The sequence below is a fragment of the Salmo trutta genome, chromosome 34, assembly GCF_901001165.1.
Source record: "Salmo trutta chromosome 34, fSalTru1.1, whole genome shotgun sequence".
Lineage (NCBI taxonomy): Eukaryota > Metazoa > Chordata > Actinopteri > Salmoniformes > Salmonidae > Salmo > Salmo trutta.
Genome location: NC_042990.1, coordinates 32,767,961 through 32,788,072, shown reverse-complemented (window position 1 = coordinate 32,788,072; position 20,112 = coordinate 32,767,961). Strand labels below are relative to the sequence as shown.

The following is a 20,112-nucleotide window of genomic DNA, read 5'->3' as shown; positions in this document are numbered from 1 at the left end:
GGATGGGCTCATAGTAATGGCTGGAAAGATATAAGTGGAACGGTATTGAACTCATCAAACATATGGCTTCCGTGTGTTTGGTACCATTCCATTTACTCCATTCCAGCCATTATTATGAGCTGTCCGCCCCTCACCAGCCTCCTGTGGTCTAGGTATGTGTGTAATAGCCATCTAGACCACCACTGACAACCTATTTACCTCATATATTAAGTTTGGTTTACACCCGCACACACAGTTCATGTCCTGCTCATAGTTGTTCACAAAGCAGTAGGATGATTATAGTGAAATGATTAGGCTATATTGCGCAAATCAAAAGGTTATTTTAGACTTCCCTCAATACATGATTCACACGTCCTGATCTTTGACAAAAGGACATGGCTTTGGCCACGCTTTTACTGGTAAATCATTTACAACACTAGTTAGATGTGACCTACATCAGGCCAAATCTATTGCATACTTGTTTGCTTGGCTTTGGCCACGCTTTTACTGGTAAATCATTTACAACACTAGTTAGATGTGACCTACATCAGGCCAAATCTATTGCATACTTGTTTGCTTACCTACTGGCACCCTGTTCCCTACATAGTGCACTATTGACACCCTATTCCATACGTAGTTCACTACTGGCACCCTATTCCCTACATAGTTCACTACTGGCACCCTATTCCCTACATAGTTCACTACTGGCACACTATTCCCTGCATAGTGCACTACTGGCACCCTATTCACTACATGGTACACTACTGGCACCTTATTCCCTACATAGTACACTACTGGCACCCTATTCCCTACATAGTGCGCTACTGGCACCCTATTCCCTACATGGTACACTACTGGCACCCTATTCCTTACATAGTGCACTACTGGCACCCTATTCCCTACATAGTGCACTACTGGCACACTATTACCTGCATAGTGCACTACTGGCACCCTATTCCCTACATAGTTCACTACTGGCACCCTATTCCCTACATAGTGCACTACTGGCACCCTATTCCCTACATAGTGCATTACTGGCACCCTATTCCCTACATAGTGCACTACTGGCACCCTATTCCCTACATAGTGCACTACTGGCACCCTATTCCCTACATAGTGCACTACTGGCACCCTATTCCCTACATAGTTCACTACTGGCAACCTAGTCCCTACATAGTGCACTACTGGCACCCTATTCCCTACGTAGTTCCCTACTGGCACCCTATTCCCTACATAGTGCACTACTGGCACCCTATTCCCTACATAGTGCACTACTGGCACCCTATTCCCTACGTAGTTCACTACTGGCACCCTATTCCCTACATAGTTCTGCCTGCAGAAATAAAAGCTTCTTCCAAGTGGGTATGACACCTGCTCCTGTTTCCTGCTGCTTAAATTCCACCTGGTGATCTGTTCACCGTCTGCCCTGGTTGTCTCCCTGTCTGGTACAGCTACCCCCACCACACTCACCCCTCTCTCCCGAGCTTTCGCTCGCCTCCGGCACACAGGCACTGTTGGGGCCAGTGACTCTGAACTTACAATGGCTAGCCCCAAGTCGTTATATATATTTGAAATATATATATATATTTTTATTGTGCATTTTGCTATTTGCCTCATACCTCCTGCCTGCTTTGTTGACTATGAACTTTCTTATTTACCCAACTGTGGGACAGACTATGTTTGTTCCCACACTCGGGACTCTGACTCTCTATTGGTTACACAGACTTTTGGCCTCCCATCCTATTCTAACCACCTCTTGCTGGCTTTTGTTACCTGATGAAATTGCTGTATAATATGATATTGTTGCCATCTAATGCACATTCAAATGTCATAAATCAACACTGCAGAGCTCTCCCTGTCCTCTGCCGTGCCTTGATTGTATTACTGTTGATGATATCTGGAAATGTGCATGTACCCTGGCCCATCTACTGTTGCTAGCCCCAATCCTGATTTGTACTCTGATATCTGCTTCACTGATTTCTGCTCTCGTAAAAGCCTGGGTTTTCTGCACGTTAACACTAGAAGCTTATTACCTAAAATGGATCAATTGAAACTGCGGGTTCACTGCTCCAATCCAGATGTGTTGGTCATTACTGAGACGTGGTTAAGGAAGAGTGTTTAGAATACTGATGTTAACCTTTCTGGTTATAACCTTTTCGGCAAGACAGATCTTCCAAAGGTGGGGCAGTGGCAATCTTTACCAAGGACCACCTTCAGTGCTCAGTTGTCTCCACCAAGTCTGTCCCCAAACAATTTTATTTGCTGGTTTTAAGCATTAAAATTTCAAATAGCTCTTCGTTGACTGTTGCTGGGTGTTATCGTCCTCCATCAGCACCGGCCTGTACCCTACCTGCCCTAAGCTCTCCTGGCCCCTTACACTAAGTTTGAATTTGTCCTGCTTGGTGACCTAAACTGGGACATGCTTAAACCACCTGACCAAGTCCTAAAGCAATGGGACTCCCTAAATCTTTCTCAGATTATTACCAATCCCACAAGGTATGACTCCAATCACCCAGAAAAGGCTACTCTCCTCGATGTTATCCTCACAAATAATCCTGATAGGTATCAGTCTGGTGTTTTCTGTAAAGACCTTAGTGATCACTGTTTTACAGCCTGTGTTCGTAATGGCTGCTCAGTGAAACGACCTGTCCTGATTTGTCATAGATGCTTGCTAAAAAACTCTAATGAGCAAGCCTTCCTTCCAGTGGCGGTTCTAGACCATTTTAACTGGGGAGGCCAAGCTGGGGCCAGTTGTACTGTTAGAGGGGCCAGTTACATTAGACGTTATTGTTCTCATATCGTTTTCTTCACTGCATTGCAGGCATTAGCAGGCAAAAGACCATGTTCATAATCATTAGTGTTCCGCGTTGCCACTGTCTAATAACGGATGTAAAAAAAAACGATTGCAAAAATTTGTTATGTAAAAATAATTTCATACTCCACATTTAGGGGGCCACAAGGGGGTCCAAAATTGTTGTCCCCTGCCCCCCCCCCCAGAACCACCCCTGCTTCCTTCATGACCTGGTGTAGAATCAGCTTGATCCCCTCTATCGAAGACACTTGGACCTTCTCTTTTAATATTTTCAGTGATATTGTTAACAAACACACCTCCATAAAATTGAATTAAAAACAGGTTCAGCTCCTGGATCAACCGTGATCTTGCAGAGTTACTCCACCTCAAGAATTGCATTTGGCGAAAGGCTCGGCACACACATACTCAGGCTGACTGGCTCTCATTCAGGCAAATGAGAAATAAGTGCACTCAGGCTATCGGGAAGGCCAAAGTTAGTTACTTTAAGGAGCAGTTCTCTCTCTGTAGGTTTAACCTTAAAAAGTTCTGGAAAACGATTAAAGGAAAATAAACCTTGAGAACAAACCCTCCTCCTCACAGCTGCCCATGTCCATTAAAGTTGATGATGTGGTTGTTACTGACAAGAAGCACATGGCTAAGCTCTTTTATCACCACTTCATTAAGTCAGGATTCCTATTTGACTCAGCCATGCCTCCTTGCCCGTCCAACATTTCCTCATTTCCCACCCCTTCTAATGCGACTAGCCCCACAGCTCCTCCCTCTTTTCCCCTGCCCAGCTACAAAGTTTCTCCCTGCAGGCGGTCACTGAGTCGGAGGTGCTAAAGGAGCGCCTTAAACTTGACCTCAACAAAACATCTGGGTCAGATGGATTAGGCCGTTTCTTTTTTAAGGTTGCTGCCCCTATAATCGCCAAGCCTATCTCTGACCTTTTTAACCTGTCTCTCCTTTCTGGTTCCCATTGCTTGGAAGGCAGCCACGATTCATCCTTTATTTAAAGGGGGAGATCAAGCTGATCATAACTGTTATAGGCCCATTTCTATTTTGCCCCGTTTCTCAAAAGTGTTGGAAAAACTTGTCAATAATCAACTGACTGGCTTTCTTGATGTCTATAGTATTCTCTTTGGTATGCAATCTGGTTTCCGCTTAGGTTATAGATGTGTCACTGCAAACTTAAAGGTCCTCAATGATGTCACCGTTGATTCTAAGCAATGTTGTGCTGCTATTTTTATTGACTTGACCAAAGCTTTTGATACAGTAGACCATTCCATTCTTGTGGGCCGGCTAAGGAGTATTGGTGTCTCTGAGGGGTCTCTGAGGGGTCTTTGGCCTGGTTTGCTAACTACCTCTCTCAAAGAGTGCAGTGTATAAAGTCAGAACATCTGCTGTCTCAGCCACTGCCTGTCACCAAGGGTGTACCCCAATGCTCGATCCTAGGCCCCACGCTCTTCTCAATTTACATCAACAACATAGCTCAGGCAGTAGGAAGCTCTCTCATCCATTTATATGCAGATGATACAGTCTTATACTCAGCTGGCCCCTCCCCGGATTTTGTGTTAAACGCTCTACAACAAAGCCTTCTCTGCCCTTAACCTTGTTCTGAACACCTCAGAAAAACAAAGGTCATGTGGTTTGGTAAGTAGAATGCCCCTCTCCCCACAGGTGTGATTACTACCTCTGAGGGTTTAGAGCTTGAGGTAGTCTCCTCATTCAAGTACTTGGGAGTATGGCTAGACGGTACATTGTCCTTCTCTCAGCACATATCAAAGCTACAGGCTAAAGTTAAATCTAGACTTGGTTTCCTCTATCGTAATCGCTCCTCTTTCACCCCAGCTGCCAAACTAACCCTGATTCAGATGAACATACTACCCATGCTAGATTACGGAGACGTAATTTATAGATCGGCAGGTAAGGGTGCTCTCGAGCGGCTAGATGGTCTTTACCATTCGGCCATCAGATTTACCACCAATGCTCCTTATAGGACACATCACTGCACTCTATACTCCTGTGTAAACTGGTCATCTCTGTTTACCCGTCGCAAGACCCACTGGTTGATGCTCGCTCCCCCCTATCTGAGATACCTACTGCAGCCCTCATCCTCCACATACAACACCTGTTCTACCAGTCACATTCTGTTAAAGGTCCCCGAAGCACACACATCCCTGGGTCGCTCCTCTTTTCAGTTCACTGCAGCTAGCGACTGGAAGGAGCTACAACAAACACTCAAACTGGACAGTTTTATCTCAATCTCTTCATTCAAAGATTCAATCATGGACACTCTTACTGACAGTTGTGGCTGCTTTGCGTGATGTATTGTTGTCTCTACCTTCTTGCCCATTGTACTATAGTTTGTGCCCAATAATGTTTGTACCCTGTTTTGTGCTGCTACCATGTTATGCTGCTGCCATGTTGTGTTGCTACCATGCTGTGTTGTCATGTGTTGCTGCCATGCTATGTTGTTGTCTTAGGTCTCTCTTTATGTAGTGTTGTGTTGTCTCTCTTGTCGTGATGTGTGTTTTGTCCTATATTTTTATTTAATTAATTTTTATTTTTAATCCCAGCCCCCGTCCCCGCAGGAGGCCTTTTGCCTTTTGGTAGGCCGTCATTGTAAACAAGAATATATTCTTAGCTAACTTGCCTAGTTAAATAAAGGTTAAATAAATATATATTTTTTTTAAAGAGTTCAGTACTGGCACCCTATTCCCTATATAGTACACTACTTGCACCCTATTCCCTACATAGTACAGTCATGGCCAAAAGTTTTGAGAATTATACAAATATTAATTTTCACAAAGTCTGCAGCCTCAGGTTGTATGATGGCAATTTGCATATACTCCAGAATGTTATGAAGAGTGATCAGATGAATTGCAATTAATTGCAAAGTCCCTCTTTGCCCTTCAAATGAACTGAATCCCCAAAAAACATTTCCACTGCATTATAGCCCTGCCACAAAAGTACCAGCTGACATCATGTCAGTGATTCTCTCATTAACACAGGTGTGAGTGTTGATGAGGACAAGGCTGGAGATCACTCTGTCATGCTGATTGAGTTCAAATAACAGACTGGAAGCTTCAAATGGAGGGTGGTGCTTGGAATCATTGTTCTTCCTCTGTCAACGATGGTTACCTGCAAGGAAACACGTGCCGTCATCATTGCTTTGCACTAAAAGGCTTCCCAGGCAAGGATATTGCTGCCAGTAAGATTACACCTAAATCAACCATTTATCAGCTCATCAAGAACTTCAAGGAGAGCTGTTAAATTGTTGTGAAGAAGGCTTCAGGTTCGCCCAAGAAAGTCCAGCAAGGGCCAGGACCGTCTCCTAAAGTTGATTCAGCTCCGGGATCGGGGAACCACCAGTACAGAGCTTGCTCAGGAATGGCAGCAGGCAGGTGTGAGTGCATCTGCACGCACAGTGAGGCGAAGACTTTTGGAGGATGGCCTGCTGTCAAGAAGGGCAGCAAAGAAGCCACTTCTCTCCAGGAAAAACATCAGGGAAAGACTGATATTCTGCAAAAGGTACAGGGATTGGACTGCTGAGGACTGGGGTAAAGTCATTTTCTCTGATGAATCCCCTTTCCGATTGTTTGGGGCATCCGGAAAAAAGCTTGTCCGGAGAAGACAAGGTGAGCGCTACCATCAGTCCTGTGTCATGCCAACAGTAAAGAATCTGGAGACCATTCATGTGTGGGGTAGCTTCTCAGCCAAGGGAGTGGGCTCACTCACAATTTTGCCTAAGAACACAGCCATGAATAAAGAATGGTACCAACACATCCTCCGAGAGCAACTTCTCCCAACCATCCAGGAACAGTTTGGTGACGAACAATGCCTTTTCCAGCATGATGGAGCACCTTGCCATAAGGCAAAAGTGATAACTAAGTGGCTCGGGAAACAAAACATCAATATTTTGAGTCCATGGCCAGGAAACTCCCCAGACCTTAATCCCATTGAGAACTTGTGGTCAATCCTCAAGAGGCGGGTGGACAAACAAAAACCCAAAAATTCTGGCAAATTCCAAGCATTGATTATGCAAGAATGGGCTGCCATCAGTCAGGATGTGGCCCATAAGTTAATTGACAGCATGCAAGGGCGGATTGCAGAGGTCTTGAAAAAGAAGGGTCAACACTGCAAATATTGACTCTTTGCATCAACTTCATGAAATTGTCAATAAAAGCCTTTGACACTTATGAAATGCTTGTAATTATACTTCAGTATTCCATAGTAACATCTGACAAAAAATATCTAAAGACATTGAAGCAGCAAACTTTGTGGAAATTAATATTTATGTCATTCTCAAAACTTTGGGCCACGACTGTGTACTACTGGCACCCTATTCCCTACATAGTTCACTACTGGCACCCTGTTCCCTACATAGTGCACTATTGGCACCCTATTCCTTACATAGTTCACTATTGGCACCCTATTCCCTACATAGTACACTACTGGCACCCTATTCTCTGCATAGTACACTACTGGCACCCTATTCCCTGCATAGTACACTATAGGCCTTTTGCCTTTTGGTAGGCCGTCATTGTAAATAAGAATTTGTTCTTAGCTGACTTGCCTAGTTAAATAAAGGTTAAATAAATGAAACATTTTTAAAAACATTGTTGGATGTCTCTGTGTTCTTGTGGAAATGCCAGGTACCATCAATGGAAAGAGTTTCACTAAATGAGTTATCTTATCACCATTGGCTTGCCAGCTTTTACGATGCAATCTATTGTAACTGTCATGTCACAAGTGTCTGAGTCACAAGCCCTCGTTATTATAACACCCCAGTTACATCACTCTACCTCTTAATGCTGATGGCTGGTTTGATCCAGGCTAAACTGATATCCCGATGACATTGCGACAGGCTTATGCACACACTAAGTTCCTTTAAGAATAAAAATGAATATCCTTCCTTCCTCTGAAGAGTACACTCTTAGAAAAAAGGGTTCCAAAAGGGTTCTTCGGCTGTCCCCGTAGGAGAACTGTGTGGAAAGGGTTCTACATGGAATTCCACATGGTTCTACCTGGAACCAAAAGGGTTCTACCTGGAACAAAAAAGGGTTATTCAAAGGGTTCTCCTATGGGGACAGCCAAACAACGCTTTTAGGTTCTAGATAGCACCTTTTTTCTAAGAGTGTACTACAGACTAAAGAACTACATGTTCTCTCTACTCAAACCTGTTTCCCTATCTCCTAGGAGCCTGGGGTGAGGGGAGAAAGGTTAACCTGTTTCCCTATCTCCCAGGAGCCTGGGGTGAGGGGAGAAAGGTTCTCTCTACTCAAACCTGTTTCCCTATCTCCTAGGAGCCTGGGATGAGGGGAGAAAGGTTCTCTCTACTCTAACCTGTTTCTCTATCTCCTAGGAGCCTGGGGTGAGGGGAGAAAGGTTAACCTGTTTCCTTATCTCCCAGGAACCTGGGGTGAGGGGAGAAAGGTTAACCTGTTTCCTTATCTCCCAGGAACCTGGGGTGAGGGGAGAAAGGTTAACCTGTTTCTTTATCTCCCAGGAACCTGGGGTGAGGGGAGAAAGGTTAACCTGTTTCCTTATCTCCCAGGAACCTGGGGTGAGGGGAGAAAGGTTAACCTGTTTCCTTATCTCCCAGGAACCTGGGGTGAGGGGAGAAAGGTTCACTCTTACATATCCAATAGATATTTAATCTCATTACAGAGAGAGGTGAGGTGGGACAAAAAGGACATGTAGTGCATTTGCAGTGAAGATCAAGGCAGTAGAGGAATGAATGAACCCAGGGTGTTCACAGTTCAAACAGACTGATACTCTATGAACCCAGGGTGTTCACAGTTCAAACAGACTGATACTCTATGAACCCAGGGTGTTCACAGTTCAAACAGACTGATACTCTATGAACCCAGGGTGTTCACAGTTCAAACAGACTGATACTCTATGAACCCAGGGTGTTCACAGTTCAAACAGACCGATACTCTATGAACCCAGGGTGTTCAGTTCAAACAGACCGATACTCTATGAACCCAGGGTGTTCACAGTTCAAACAGACTGATACTCTATGAACCCAGGGTGTTCACAGTTCAAACAGACCGATACTCTATGAACCCAGGGTGTTCAGTTCAAACAGACTGATACTCTATGAACCCAGGGTGTTCACAGTTCAAACAGACTGATACTCTATGAACCCAGGGTGTTCACAGTTCAAACAGACTGATACTCTATGAACCCAGGGTGTTCACAGTTCAAACAGACTGATACTCTATGAACCCAGGGTGTTCACAGTTCAAACAGACCGATACTCTATGAACCCAGGGTGTTCACAGTTCAAACAGACTGATACTCTATGAACCCAGGGTGTTCACAGTTCAAACAGACCGATACTCTATGAACCCAGGGTGTTCACAGTTCAAACAGACTGATACTCTATGAACCCAGGGTGTTCACAGTTCAAACAGACTGATACTCTATGAACCCAGGGTGTTCACAGTTCAAACAGACTGATACTCTATGAACCCAGGGTGTTTGCCTTTCACGCCAACGATCAGGTTTTCGCTTCCCGCCATACGCTACAATATGATGATGATTAATAAAATACTTAATAAATACAGCAAATAAATGACCGTTCAGAAAGTTATATACACCAGCCCACATAACCTAAGTCCTACTATTCCAGACTCTGGTTAACATATCACACTGGCATGTAACTGTTGGTACATGTCACACACCAGATAGTGTATGTGGGTTTCGAGGGCATGTCCATGGCCCTCTTTAAGCTGTATATGCATACATGCAACACACACACACACACACACACACACACACACACACACACACACACACACACACACACACACACACACACACAGGTCTTCTGAATGCTCTCACAAACACTGTAATCAGCCAGGTAAAAGTCCACCATTCTTATCAAGTGTTGAGACACTTTGACCCAAATACAGAGTCCTAAAACTTCTATTAGCTACTCACAATATCAAAAATGAAATCTATTGAGAATCATCATCATTCAACACTGAAGTTATATTTGTAGTACATCATTTATGCTGCAGATTTTTCTTTTCATTATGGCCCTCTGTCTCTTTGTAAGTATGCAAAATGCTGCTAATCATTACTTCATGTTATGTTAAACTTGACTTGCTGAAGTGCAAGAATGTTTTCTGTGTAGTATGACTCGAATGTGGCTGGGGAAACTACAATGTTGTAAGGAATCTATCGTCATTGGCTCTTATTCAGTTTATTGGTCTAGTACTTAGTGACTTAGTGATTAGCATAATGGTTATATTTTCTATCCAACGCGTCCATTGTATTCCACATGTTCCCATTGAGGGCCTCACATTTACAAAACCACAGTGAAGGCATTGTATTGCCCCAGAGACTTTACACACAGACACACAGTCATTCCAATTCAACAGTTTATGGACTAAACCGCATTTGTGTTATTTGTCAAATAAGTGTGAATGATCGTATGCACAGGATCTATCAGGACAAAGAAGCTACAAATGCTATTGACCACATACAGTATGAATCAGTCAAGTAGAGTACAAAAGTAGAAGCGCACCTCTCCCTAGATCATAACTGCGTTCCAATCAGCATCCTATTCCCTATGTAGTGAACTACTTTTGACCAGAGGTCAAACTGGAGTTAGTATTGGTTCTAGTATTGACTGAACAACACAGAGATAGAAAACACTATCTGCAAAGGATCCCCAATATCCCATCCAGAAATGCTGAGGGAAGGGGAACGACTTCCGTTCATACAGACTTATCTCTGGCTAGCTCTGGTCCAGGGCGTGAGTGTGTGATCCTTAGTGAAGGAACGTGCATCATTGACCTGGACCAGAGCTACTCCCTGGAGAATACAAACCCAAGGTTGCAGGCATTCTCCTGCTCCTCCTCCTCTTCCAAAGCTTAAAAGTTGCACTTTGCAGGTTGACAAAGTCGTACAGAGGGAGTGAGAAATACATCCCAGACTCCCTTTCCTTTAAAACTCAAAGCAGATTCATTCGTTTGGCATGGTCTCATATAAATACGACAGGGTTGCCAAGATTCCAGTACACACCCAGCCACTGTTTAGTGAAAGTGTACCCAAGTAATATCCCAGTAATTATCACCTAACCACAAAACATGGACTGTTGACAAATTAACAAACTTCCCCGAAAAAAACTCACATCAAAGTGATCCCTCTCTGATTCTAAACGCGTTGCAAAATGAGTAAATGCAATAACTGCACTACATAAATGCACAAATGTCCAGAGATATACATGTAGTTAAGAGGTGAGAAGTGAACGTACTAATACTTCACGACAACTGTGCTATTGACACACTTTAATCAGCAGTTTCCGTGTCATCCCATTTGTCGTGCAACCGCTGTAAACAGTGTAGCTGTATTACCAAATGCAGTGATATTGCCCAATAGCGAGTGGAGAAGGGAAAAGAGGCTGGTCTGAGGTCTTTATAAACGTCGGTTACATCCGCGCTTCAGTTGCACGTAGTAAATAACCACATCTTTGTTATAGGGAAGAAATAGTCCTGAGGCGATTTGCAAACCATTTAAAGAGTGTTTAAGGACTTGTTGTGAGTGATCACCAGTGGACAATCAAGCTTTACAGGTAAGTTATTTGCATACAATAGAACGATGAGTATGGTTATCATAATTATTATGACGTTGTAATTTGTAGACAACGTTACACTTTGTAAGTCTGCATTTTATTTTTGTTTCTGGTTTGTATAAAATCGTACTTTCATTGACTACAGTGATATCGACATTTTTCACATTTTGTATTCCTTTTTATAGTATTTATTTTGATGTTATAACTTCCACTCAGTCAGATATTTGAAAGTCGAAATGTTTTTTTTGTGTGTGTATTTGGTAGATCTCAGGATATTACAACGCATTCCACATTAAATGCAGGTCCTAAATATACAGGTCATTTTGAAACTGTCCAGATGTTCGTGCCAGTGTAGCTGCTATTGCGTCTAAACATATTACATGCTGCTGTGCACGTGCCACGAGCACCGCTAAGCCACACAGGAAGATTGTTTGTTTACGTTTTCAACAATGGAGTGGCTGCGTGACCGGATTCTGTGGACGCCTCTTCCTCATAACTAAACAGCCGTATACATTCTGCTTTTATTTGTGTAATAGTGGGTGCACAAGCTTGCGTTTTTGTGTTTTTATTAGTATGTGTAGTCAAAATACCCAATTGTGGATGTGACAGCATATGCAGAAGTGTGATTAAGCTGGCATGACAATTATTTTCAGAAGAAAAGTGACAAAATATGATACAAAAGTGAAATATTTGTCTCTTTTCATTAGGAAGTAATGTCAGTGTTCTGACTATTTCCAGATAACTTTTCCAGTTTCTTATTCATGTGTTTTTTAAGAGATATAACAAGGACAGGGTCTTTCAGGATTGAGAGGATATTTTTTCAATTATGATACATTATTTTTGTTTTCACAAGTATGCTTGGCAGCTATCACTAATGAATGTAGCTAAGTCCAAAGTAAGATGGCCTACGCAGTGAACATCTAGTAGTGAAATACCCATCCTTCATTTTCTGTAGCATCGCAAGAGATCCCCTCTCATTTGAATTGGTTCAACCTTTTTGCCTTATTAGCGCATCTTTTTGTGGTACCCACAGACCAACTATATCATGTTTTAATGTCACATGCTCAAGTACAGTGAAATGCCTTTGCAGTAATCAATAACAATATAATACTAACAATAACAAGGTAGAAACAAAACACAGAAGATATAAAAATAAGAAGAATATGATAAAGTAAGTAAGCATACTATATACGGGGTCAGTTCAACACCATATTTACCATGTGCAGGGATACTGGATCGATAGAGGTAGATATGTATAGAGGTAAGATGACTAGGCAACAGGATATATGATTAATAAAGTAGCAGCAGCATATATGATGATTGTATGTGAGTGGGTGTAAATGTATGTGCATATTTGTGTGTGTGTGTGTGTGAGCAAATGATGGAGTGAGTGTTTGTATGTGTGTTGGAGTGTCAGTGTGGGTAAGTGTGTAGGGTCCTGTGAGTGTGCATAAAGACAAAAATAACTCGGATGTGTATCATCCCCCTAGTATGAGCCACGCACATACATTTTGAGATGGTAAAAGATATCAAAATGTATGTCTCTAAGAGCTTAATTTAGCTAGCAGCAGCAGCCTGCCCTGCTGCTAATATTTTCAGAATGAGGGGATTTGACAGATTAAATGGGCGTGACGAAAGATTAGGGAAGTAATCATTGTTTGTGTAGATGTTTCTGGATTTAACCCATATGAAGGGAAAGGCAGAGTGGCAGTGGCCTTAATTCTAGCTCTCTAAAAGGGAGACTTAGCTTCCCAATACCAATCAGTAGGCCACAAATGGGTTTTGTCAACAAAGTAGCGGAGATTTGGTGTTTTGTAACATATAACTTACATTATCTGGTTTTAAGCAGTCGATCTCAACATTTAAGGCCTTCTCAGTCAAAGTGTTGAATATTTGTAACGCAGACACTTTATCCTTCTAATATTTCCTGTTTTGGATGATTGCATAAGGCAGTCTCACTTCTGCAGGCCAGATTATTTTAGTGAATTGTCTGTTGTCCGTGTCTACGCACAAATTGTAGAAGAACAGATGAGTGGAAGGAAACCTCAGGAAGCTTAGGATCTGATACAGCTGTGTGGTGGTCAACTATGTATCTGTGGCAATACTGTCATTGTCATATTCCCACACAGTTGGAGAGTAACTAACAAAACCCCTCCATCGCTTACCACCAAGTTATTTATGAGTGATGAATTCATCTTTGTTAAAGTTAACATATTTTGCCTTCCCCTGAATTTAACAAGAAATGTCACTGAAATATTAGTGTCAGAATATGGTATATACATCATTTTTATTTAGGCCGTTTAGCCAACCTTACAGTTTACGCCAGTCTGTAGCAGAACGTTTTGCCTATGTGAATCATGCTCATGACCATTAGGAGGGTATACATGTTTATTCTAGTTGTTGTAGATGTGCTTAGGAGGTAGTAAGATCTTAGTGCGCTCAGAGAGAGAGAGAGAGAGGGGGGGAACAGAGAGATGAGGTAAGGAGTGTGTGTCTGCGTACATTTCATCAGTGAAAACAATGAAGTGAGCAAATGTCAAATTGGCTTTTTACCAAATTACCGGACAACAGACCACGTATTCACACTGCACAACCTAATTGACAAACAAACAAAGGCAAAAGCTTTTGACTCAATTTGGCATGAGGGTCTGCTATTCAAATTGATGGAAAGCATTGTCGGGGGGGGGGGGACATACAACATTATAAAATTAATGTTAAAATTGGCAAAAAAAACACATTTCTTTCCACAGGGCCGTGGGGTGAGACAGGGATGCAGCTTGAGCTCTTCAACATATACAGTTGAAGTCGGTAGTTTACATACACTAAGGTTGGAGTCATTAAAACTCGTTATTCAACCACTCCACAAATTTCTTGTTAACAAACTATAGTTTTGGAAAGTCTGTTAGGACATGTACTTTGTGCATGACACAAGTTATTTTTCCAACAATTGTTTACAGACGGATTATTTCACTTATAATTCATTGTCACAATTTCAGTAGGTCCGAAGTTTACATACATTAAGTTGACTGTGCCTTTAAACAGCTTGGAAAATTCCAGAAAATGTTGTCATGGCTTTAGAAGCTTCTCATAGGCTAATTGACATCATTTGAGTCAATTGGAGGTGTACCTGTGGATATATTTCAAGGCCTACCTTCAAACTCAGTGCCTCTTTGCTTGACATCATGGGGAAATCAAAAGAAATCAGCCAAGACCTCAGAAAAAAAATTGTAGACCTCCACAAGTATGGTTCATCCTTGGGAGCAATTTCTAAATGCCTGAAGGTACCACGTTCATCTGTACAAACAATAGTACACAAGTATAAACACCATGGCACCATGCAACCGTCATACTGCTCAGAAAGGAGACGTGTTCTGTCTCCTAGAGATGAACGTACTTTGGTGCGTAAAGTGCAAATCAATCTCAGAACAACAGCAAAAGACCTTGTGAAGATGCTGGAGGAAACGGATACAAAAGTATCTATATCCACAGTAAAATGAGTCCTATGTCGACATAACCTGAAAGGGCACTCAGCAAGGAAGAAGCCACTGCTCCAAAACCACCATAAAAAGCCAGACTACGGTTTGCAACTGCACATGGGGACAAAGATCGTACTTTTTTGGAGAAATGTCTTCTGGTCTGATGGTACAAAATAGAACTGTTTGGCCATAATGACCATTGTTATGTTTGGAGGAGTAAGGGGGATGCTTGCAAGCCGAAGAACACCATCCCAATCGTGAAGCACGGGGGTGGGCAGCATCATGTTGTGGGGGTGCTTTGCTGCAGGAGGGACTGGTGCACTTCACAAAATAGATGGCCTCATGAGGCAGGAAAATTGTGTGGATATTTTGAAGCAACATCTCAAGACATCAGTCAGGAAGTTAAAGCTTGGTTGCAAATGGGTCTTCCAAATGGACAATGACCCCAAGTATACTTCCAAAATTGTGTCAAAATGGCTAAAGGAAAACAAAGTCAAGGTATTGGAGTGGCCATCACAAAGCCGGGACCTCAATCCTATAGAAAACTTGTGGGCAGAACTGAAAAAGCATGTGCGAGCAAGGAGGCCTACAAACCTGACTCAGTTACACCAGCTCTGTCAGTAGGAATGGGCCAAAATTCACCCAACTTATTGTGGGAAGCTTGTGGATGGCTACCTGAAATGTTTGACCCACGTTAAACAATTTAAGGGCAATGCTACCAAATACTAATTGAGTGTATGTAAACTTCTGACCCACAGGGAATGTGATGAAAGAAATGAAAGCTGAAATAAATCATTCTCTCTACTATTATTCTGACATTTCACATTCTTAAAATAAAGTGGTGATCCTAACTGACCTAAGACAGGAAATTTTTACTAGGATCAAATGTCAGGAATTGTGAAACTGAGTTTTAATGTATTTGGCAAAGGTGTATGTGAACTTCCGACTTCAAATGTATATTAACAAATTGGCGAGGGCACTAGAACAGTCTGCAGCACCCGGCCTCACCCTACTAGAATCTGAAGTCAAATGCCTACTGTTTTCTGATGATCTGGCGGATCTGTCTCCAACCAAGGAGGGCCTACAGCAGCATCTAGATCTTCTGCACAGATTCTGTCAGACCTGGGTCCTGACAGTAAATCTCAGTAAGACAAAAAAGAATGGTGTTCCAATAAAGGTCCAGTTGCCAGGAACACAAATGCAAATTCCATCTAGACATCGTTGCCCTAGAGCACACAAAAAACTATACATACCTCGGCCTAAACATCAGCGCAACAGGTAACTTCCTCAAAGCTGTAAATAATCTGAGGGCCTTCTACGCCATTAAAATGAACATGAAATTTGACATACCAATTAGGATCTGGCTAAATGCTTGATTCCGTTATAGAACCCATTGACCCTTATGGTGGTAAGGTCTGGGGTCCGCTCACCATCCAATAATTCACAAAATGGGACAAACACCAAATTGAGACTCTGCATGCAGAATTCTGCAAAAATATCCTCCTTGTACAACGTAAAACACCAAATAATGCATGCAGAGCAGAATTAGGCCGATACCCGCTAATTATCAAAATCCAGAAGAGTGGTTAAATTCTACAACCATCTAAAAGGAAGCAATTCTCAAACCTTCCATAACAAAGCCATCATCTACAGAGAGATGAACCTGGATATGAGTCCACTAAGCAAGCTGGTCCTGGGCCTCTGTTCACAAACAAACCACACAGAGCCCCAAGACAGCAACACCATTAGACCCAACCAAATCACAAGATAACAAAAAAATATTTACTTGACACATTGCTCAGTTTTTTTTGTTAATTCTTTCCAAACTAGAATGCTATTTGGCCCTAAACGGAGAGAAGACAGGCTGTGCACACTGCCCACACAATGAGGTAGAAATTGAGTGCACTTCCTAGCCTCCTGCCAAATGTATGACCATATTAGAGACGCATATTTTCCTCAGATTACACAGACCCACAAAGAATTGGAAAACAAATGAAATGTTGATAAACTCCCATATCTACTGGGTGAAATACCAGTGTGACATCACAGCAGAAATATTTGTGACCTGTTGCCACAAGAAAAGGGCAACCAGTGAAGAACAAACACCATTGTAAATACAACCCATATTTATGTTTATTTATTTTCCCTTTTGTACTTTAACTATTTGCACATCGTTACAACACTGTATATAACCATAATACGACATTTGAAATGTCTCTATTTCTTTGCAACTTTTGTCAGTGTAATGTTTCCTGTTCATTTTATATTGTTTATTTCACTTTTTTGTTTATTATCTATTTCAATTACTTTGGCAATGCAAATGTATGTTTCCCATGTCAATAAAGCCACTTTAATTGAATTGGGAGAGTTCTGTACTCGTGAGGTGCCCCATGTGGATCTCAATGAGACATTACTGATGTCCTGAGAGGTGTTTGATACTGCCAGGTAAAAGATTAGTTTAGGGGCGTCGGAAGGGAATCTTATCTTACAGGTCTGGAAACTGGTTTTGGTTTAATGTTACTTGCCTATGTTAAGTAGGATTAACCGTGTTGCTGTAAATACAAATAACTGTTTATTTTCTATTATCTGAATTTCCAGATTTATGATTACGTAACTTCTCACATGCTTTCAGTTGAATTGAATGTTGGAATGTCAGTGGGAGCTGGTGGACAGTTTCTCCAACAAAGGATTTGCAGTAGAAGGCGTCCATGTTTTTCCTAAAAACCACAAATATTTCCAAGTTTTTTCTTTTATTATATATTTTTTTATTCTCCTCTTCCTCTCTGTGCTATTGTGAGGCCTGGCTGAAGTGCATCCCAAATGACTACCTATGTAGTACACTACTTTTGACCAACACTACATAGGGAATAGGGTGTTATTTGGGACAAAGCCCTAGAGTCATGAGGCTGTTTTGTTGAAAAGCTGGCCAGATGCCTGAAAATGAATCACTTCCTGTAGCCCTTTCATGCAGTCAATGGCCAAAAGTGCCCCTTTTGGCCTCATGAGTGGAATGTTATTAATATTTTTCACAATTAATAAAGATTATTGTGTTTAAAAAATGGACACATACAGTATGTCACAGTTTTGTTATATTTCAGTCTTCTCTGATGTATATAAAGTGTAATATTGGGACGCAGAGTCAATGTAATACATTTCACCTCTATATCTGACATGGTACAGGTGTCTTCTTTTTTTGTGTGTGTGTGGCATACTTTTCTTTCAAAGTAAATTTGTTTAAGACTACCAATAATGTTTAGCCCGCTGATTTAGCTCACTGCAGTAAAAGGTTAAAGATTACCCAGAAGAGATGCATGTCAAACCTGTAGGTAGATCAGATGCAAAATATATTGTTATAGCGGGAGAGACAGAGGGGGAGCGAGACGGCAAGAAAGAAAGAGTGAGGCAGGAAGAGGGAGAGATTTACTGAGAGGGTATGAGAGGATTCGTCACAGAGAATTTGTGTGTGATGGGAGCTATGGAAGCTGTGCCTTGTCAGTAGCTTCCTGTGAGCCGGCCAAGCCCAGTTAGCCCACCACACCACAGAGGAAGAGCCTGACTCCTGGCCTGTCCTGCCTCGGCCTGCCGGACACAAAGCCCCCGTCTGTTTACCATCTGATTTGATTAGCATGCACAGCAGAGCTCCCACTCTCCTACCAAAATGGTATCACGATCCACAACAGCATGATCTGCAGACAGCAGCTTGATTGCGTTCCTCCCTCGCCTCTGTCGAAATAGCAAGCAGCCGGAGCGACTCTCATAAGAGTTCATTTGAGTTCATTTTGCTTTAGAATGCATTGGAAACTGTAGCTGTAGCTATAGGGCCTGGTGTACTGCTATACAGTGAAGTGTAGGTATAGGAAATGTAGCGCGGTGAAAGGCGACTTTGGCTTTGTAACGCCTTTTAGTAATAAAGTTGTTATTAACTTGTATTGGTTGCTACAGGCTGTATCACAACCGGCTGTGATTGGGTGTCCCAGCGTCGTCCGGATTTGGCTGGTGTAGGCCGTCATTGTAAATAAGAATTTATTCTAATTGTACAGTCTGTTGTCATGGAAATGAAAAGGCCTTTTCTCACTTTTGGTTGGTTGGGGTGTGTACAGATGTAGTATATTAATTTGAACACACTTTTCTTTTTTGCTGAGAATTTTCTCAGCAAACATGTTGTGTATTCAAGGTTTAAAAGAGCTTCTAAAGTTTGTAGTTTCCACTTAAAAATACCAGACTTGATTTGCCGTAACAAAAACACGTATCAACCCCTGCAAAAAATGTCTTCATTATAATCCACATAATAATTCACATTGCCTGTTGCTGCAGGACTATTTTCCTGCTGTATCAAACTGGCTCAAATTAAGATCCTACATCTGTACATATAAGATCCACATTGGAACCTGTTTAACGAGATTGTATCAGTGTTTTTCTCAGTGGTAAGTTATTATCCTAATAACATACGAAAACACATCTACAGTATCAGAAAGGCATGTGTGTAATATGAAACTTCCTTTCATTGAAAGATTCCAAACATGAAGGAACGCTCCACCACTGGCTGAACCAGTCCGCATGGGTCTAAATAAGTCTTTCTCCCTCTCCTCTTTCTCTCTCCCGCCATCCCTCTCTCCCTCCAGGTTTCCTCAATTGAAAGACATGGATGATATCCAGGTTGCGTCAAAAGCACCCTTGCTTGTTGACAGGGAATTGCCAGTAAGTAGACACATGATTTGCTTTGCATGTATAGCCTGCGTTTTACTTGTCTGTGAAAAAGAGTACATTTTAGTCATTAGCAGACGCTGTTATCCAGAGCGACTTACAGTTCGTGCATTCATCTTAAGATAGCTATGTTAGACAAGAACACATCATATCAAGTATATATTTCCTCAACAAAGTATTTATCAGCAAAGTCAGTGCTAGTAGGAAAAGACAAGTGCAAATATTAATTTTGTATACCATGTCAACAACAGCCCACTGCCCCTGGCCTTTTCCCCCACTGAACTGGAATCCTAAAGCCCCTCCCTACCTGACACGGGCTGTGGTTGGCGCTAACACCACGGCACTTTACACTGTACACTACACTACAGTCCAGGATACTACATACAGGATGCAGCTGCAGAAGGGGACATCTGCACTAATCTTAGAGGCTCTACCTGTCACTATATCTATACCATGCCCAGTAGTACCATGTAGCTCACACTTTGTTATATGACAGCTGAACTCCATAGATGAATTATGTCTGTTTAGCATGTCAGGAATTGTCTGCAATATGTGCACAGTACAAGGAA

At 42.0% G+C, this 20,112-nt stretch overlaps 1 protein-coding gene across 1 annotated transcript in view; it reads left to right on the top strand.

Moving 5' to 3' along the window:
* Positions 1-11,220: 11,220 nt before the first annotated feature.
* The window catches only part of LOC115174045 (protein NDRG1), a 22,160-nt gene continuing 13,268 nt past the window's right edge, over positions 11,221-20,112 (top strand). The window contains exons 1-2 of the mRNA XM_029732663.1: positions 11,221-11,363; positions 19,462-19,537. Of these exons, the coding sequence (XP_029588523.1) occupies positions 19,481-19,537 (57 nt within the window). The 5' untranslated portion in view covers positions 11,221-11,363; positions 19,462-19,480. The remainder of the gene's footprint in view (positions 11,364-19,461; positions 19,538-20,112) is intronic.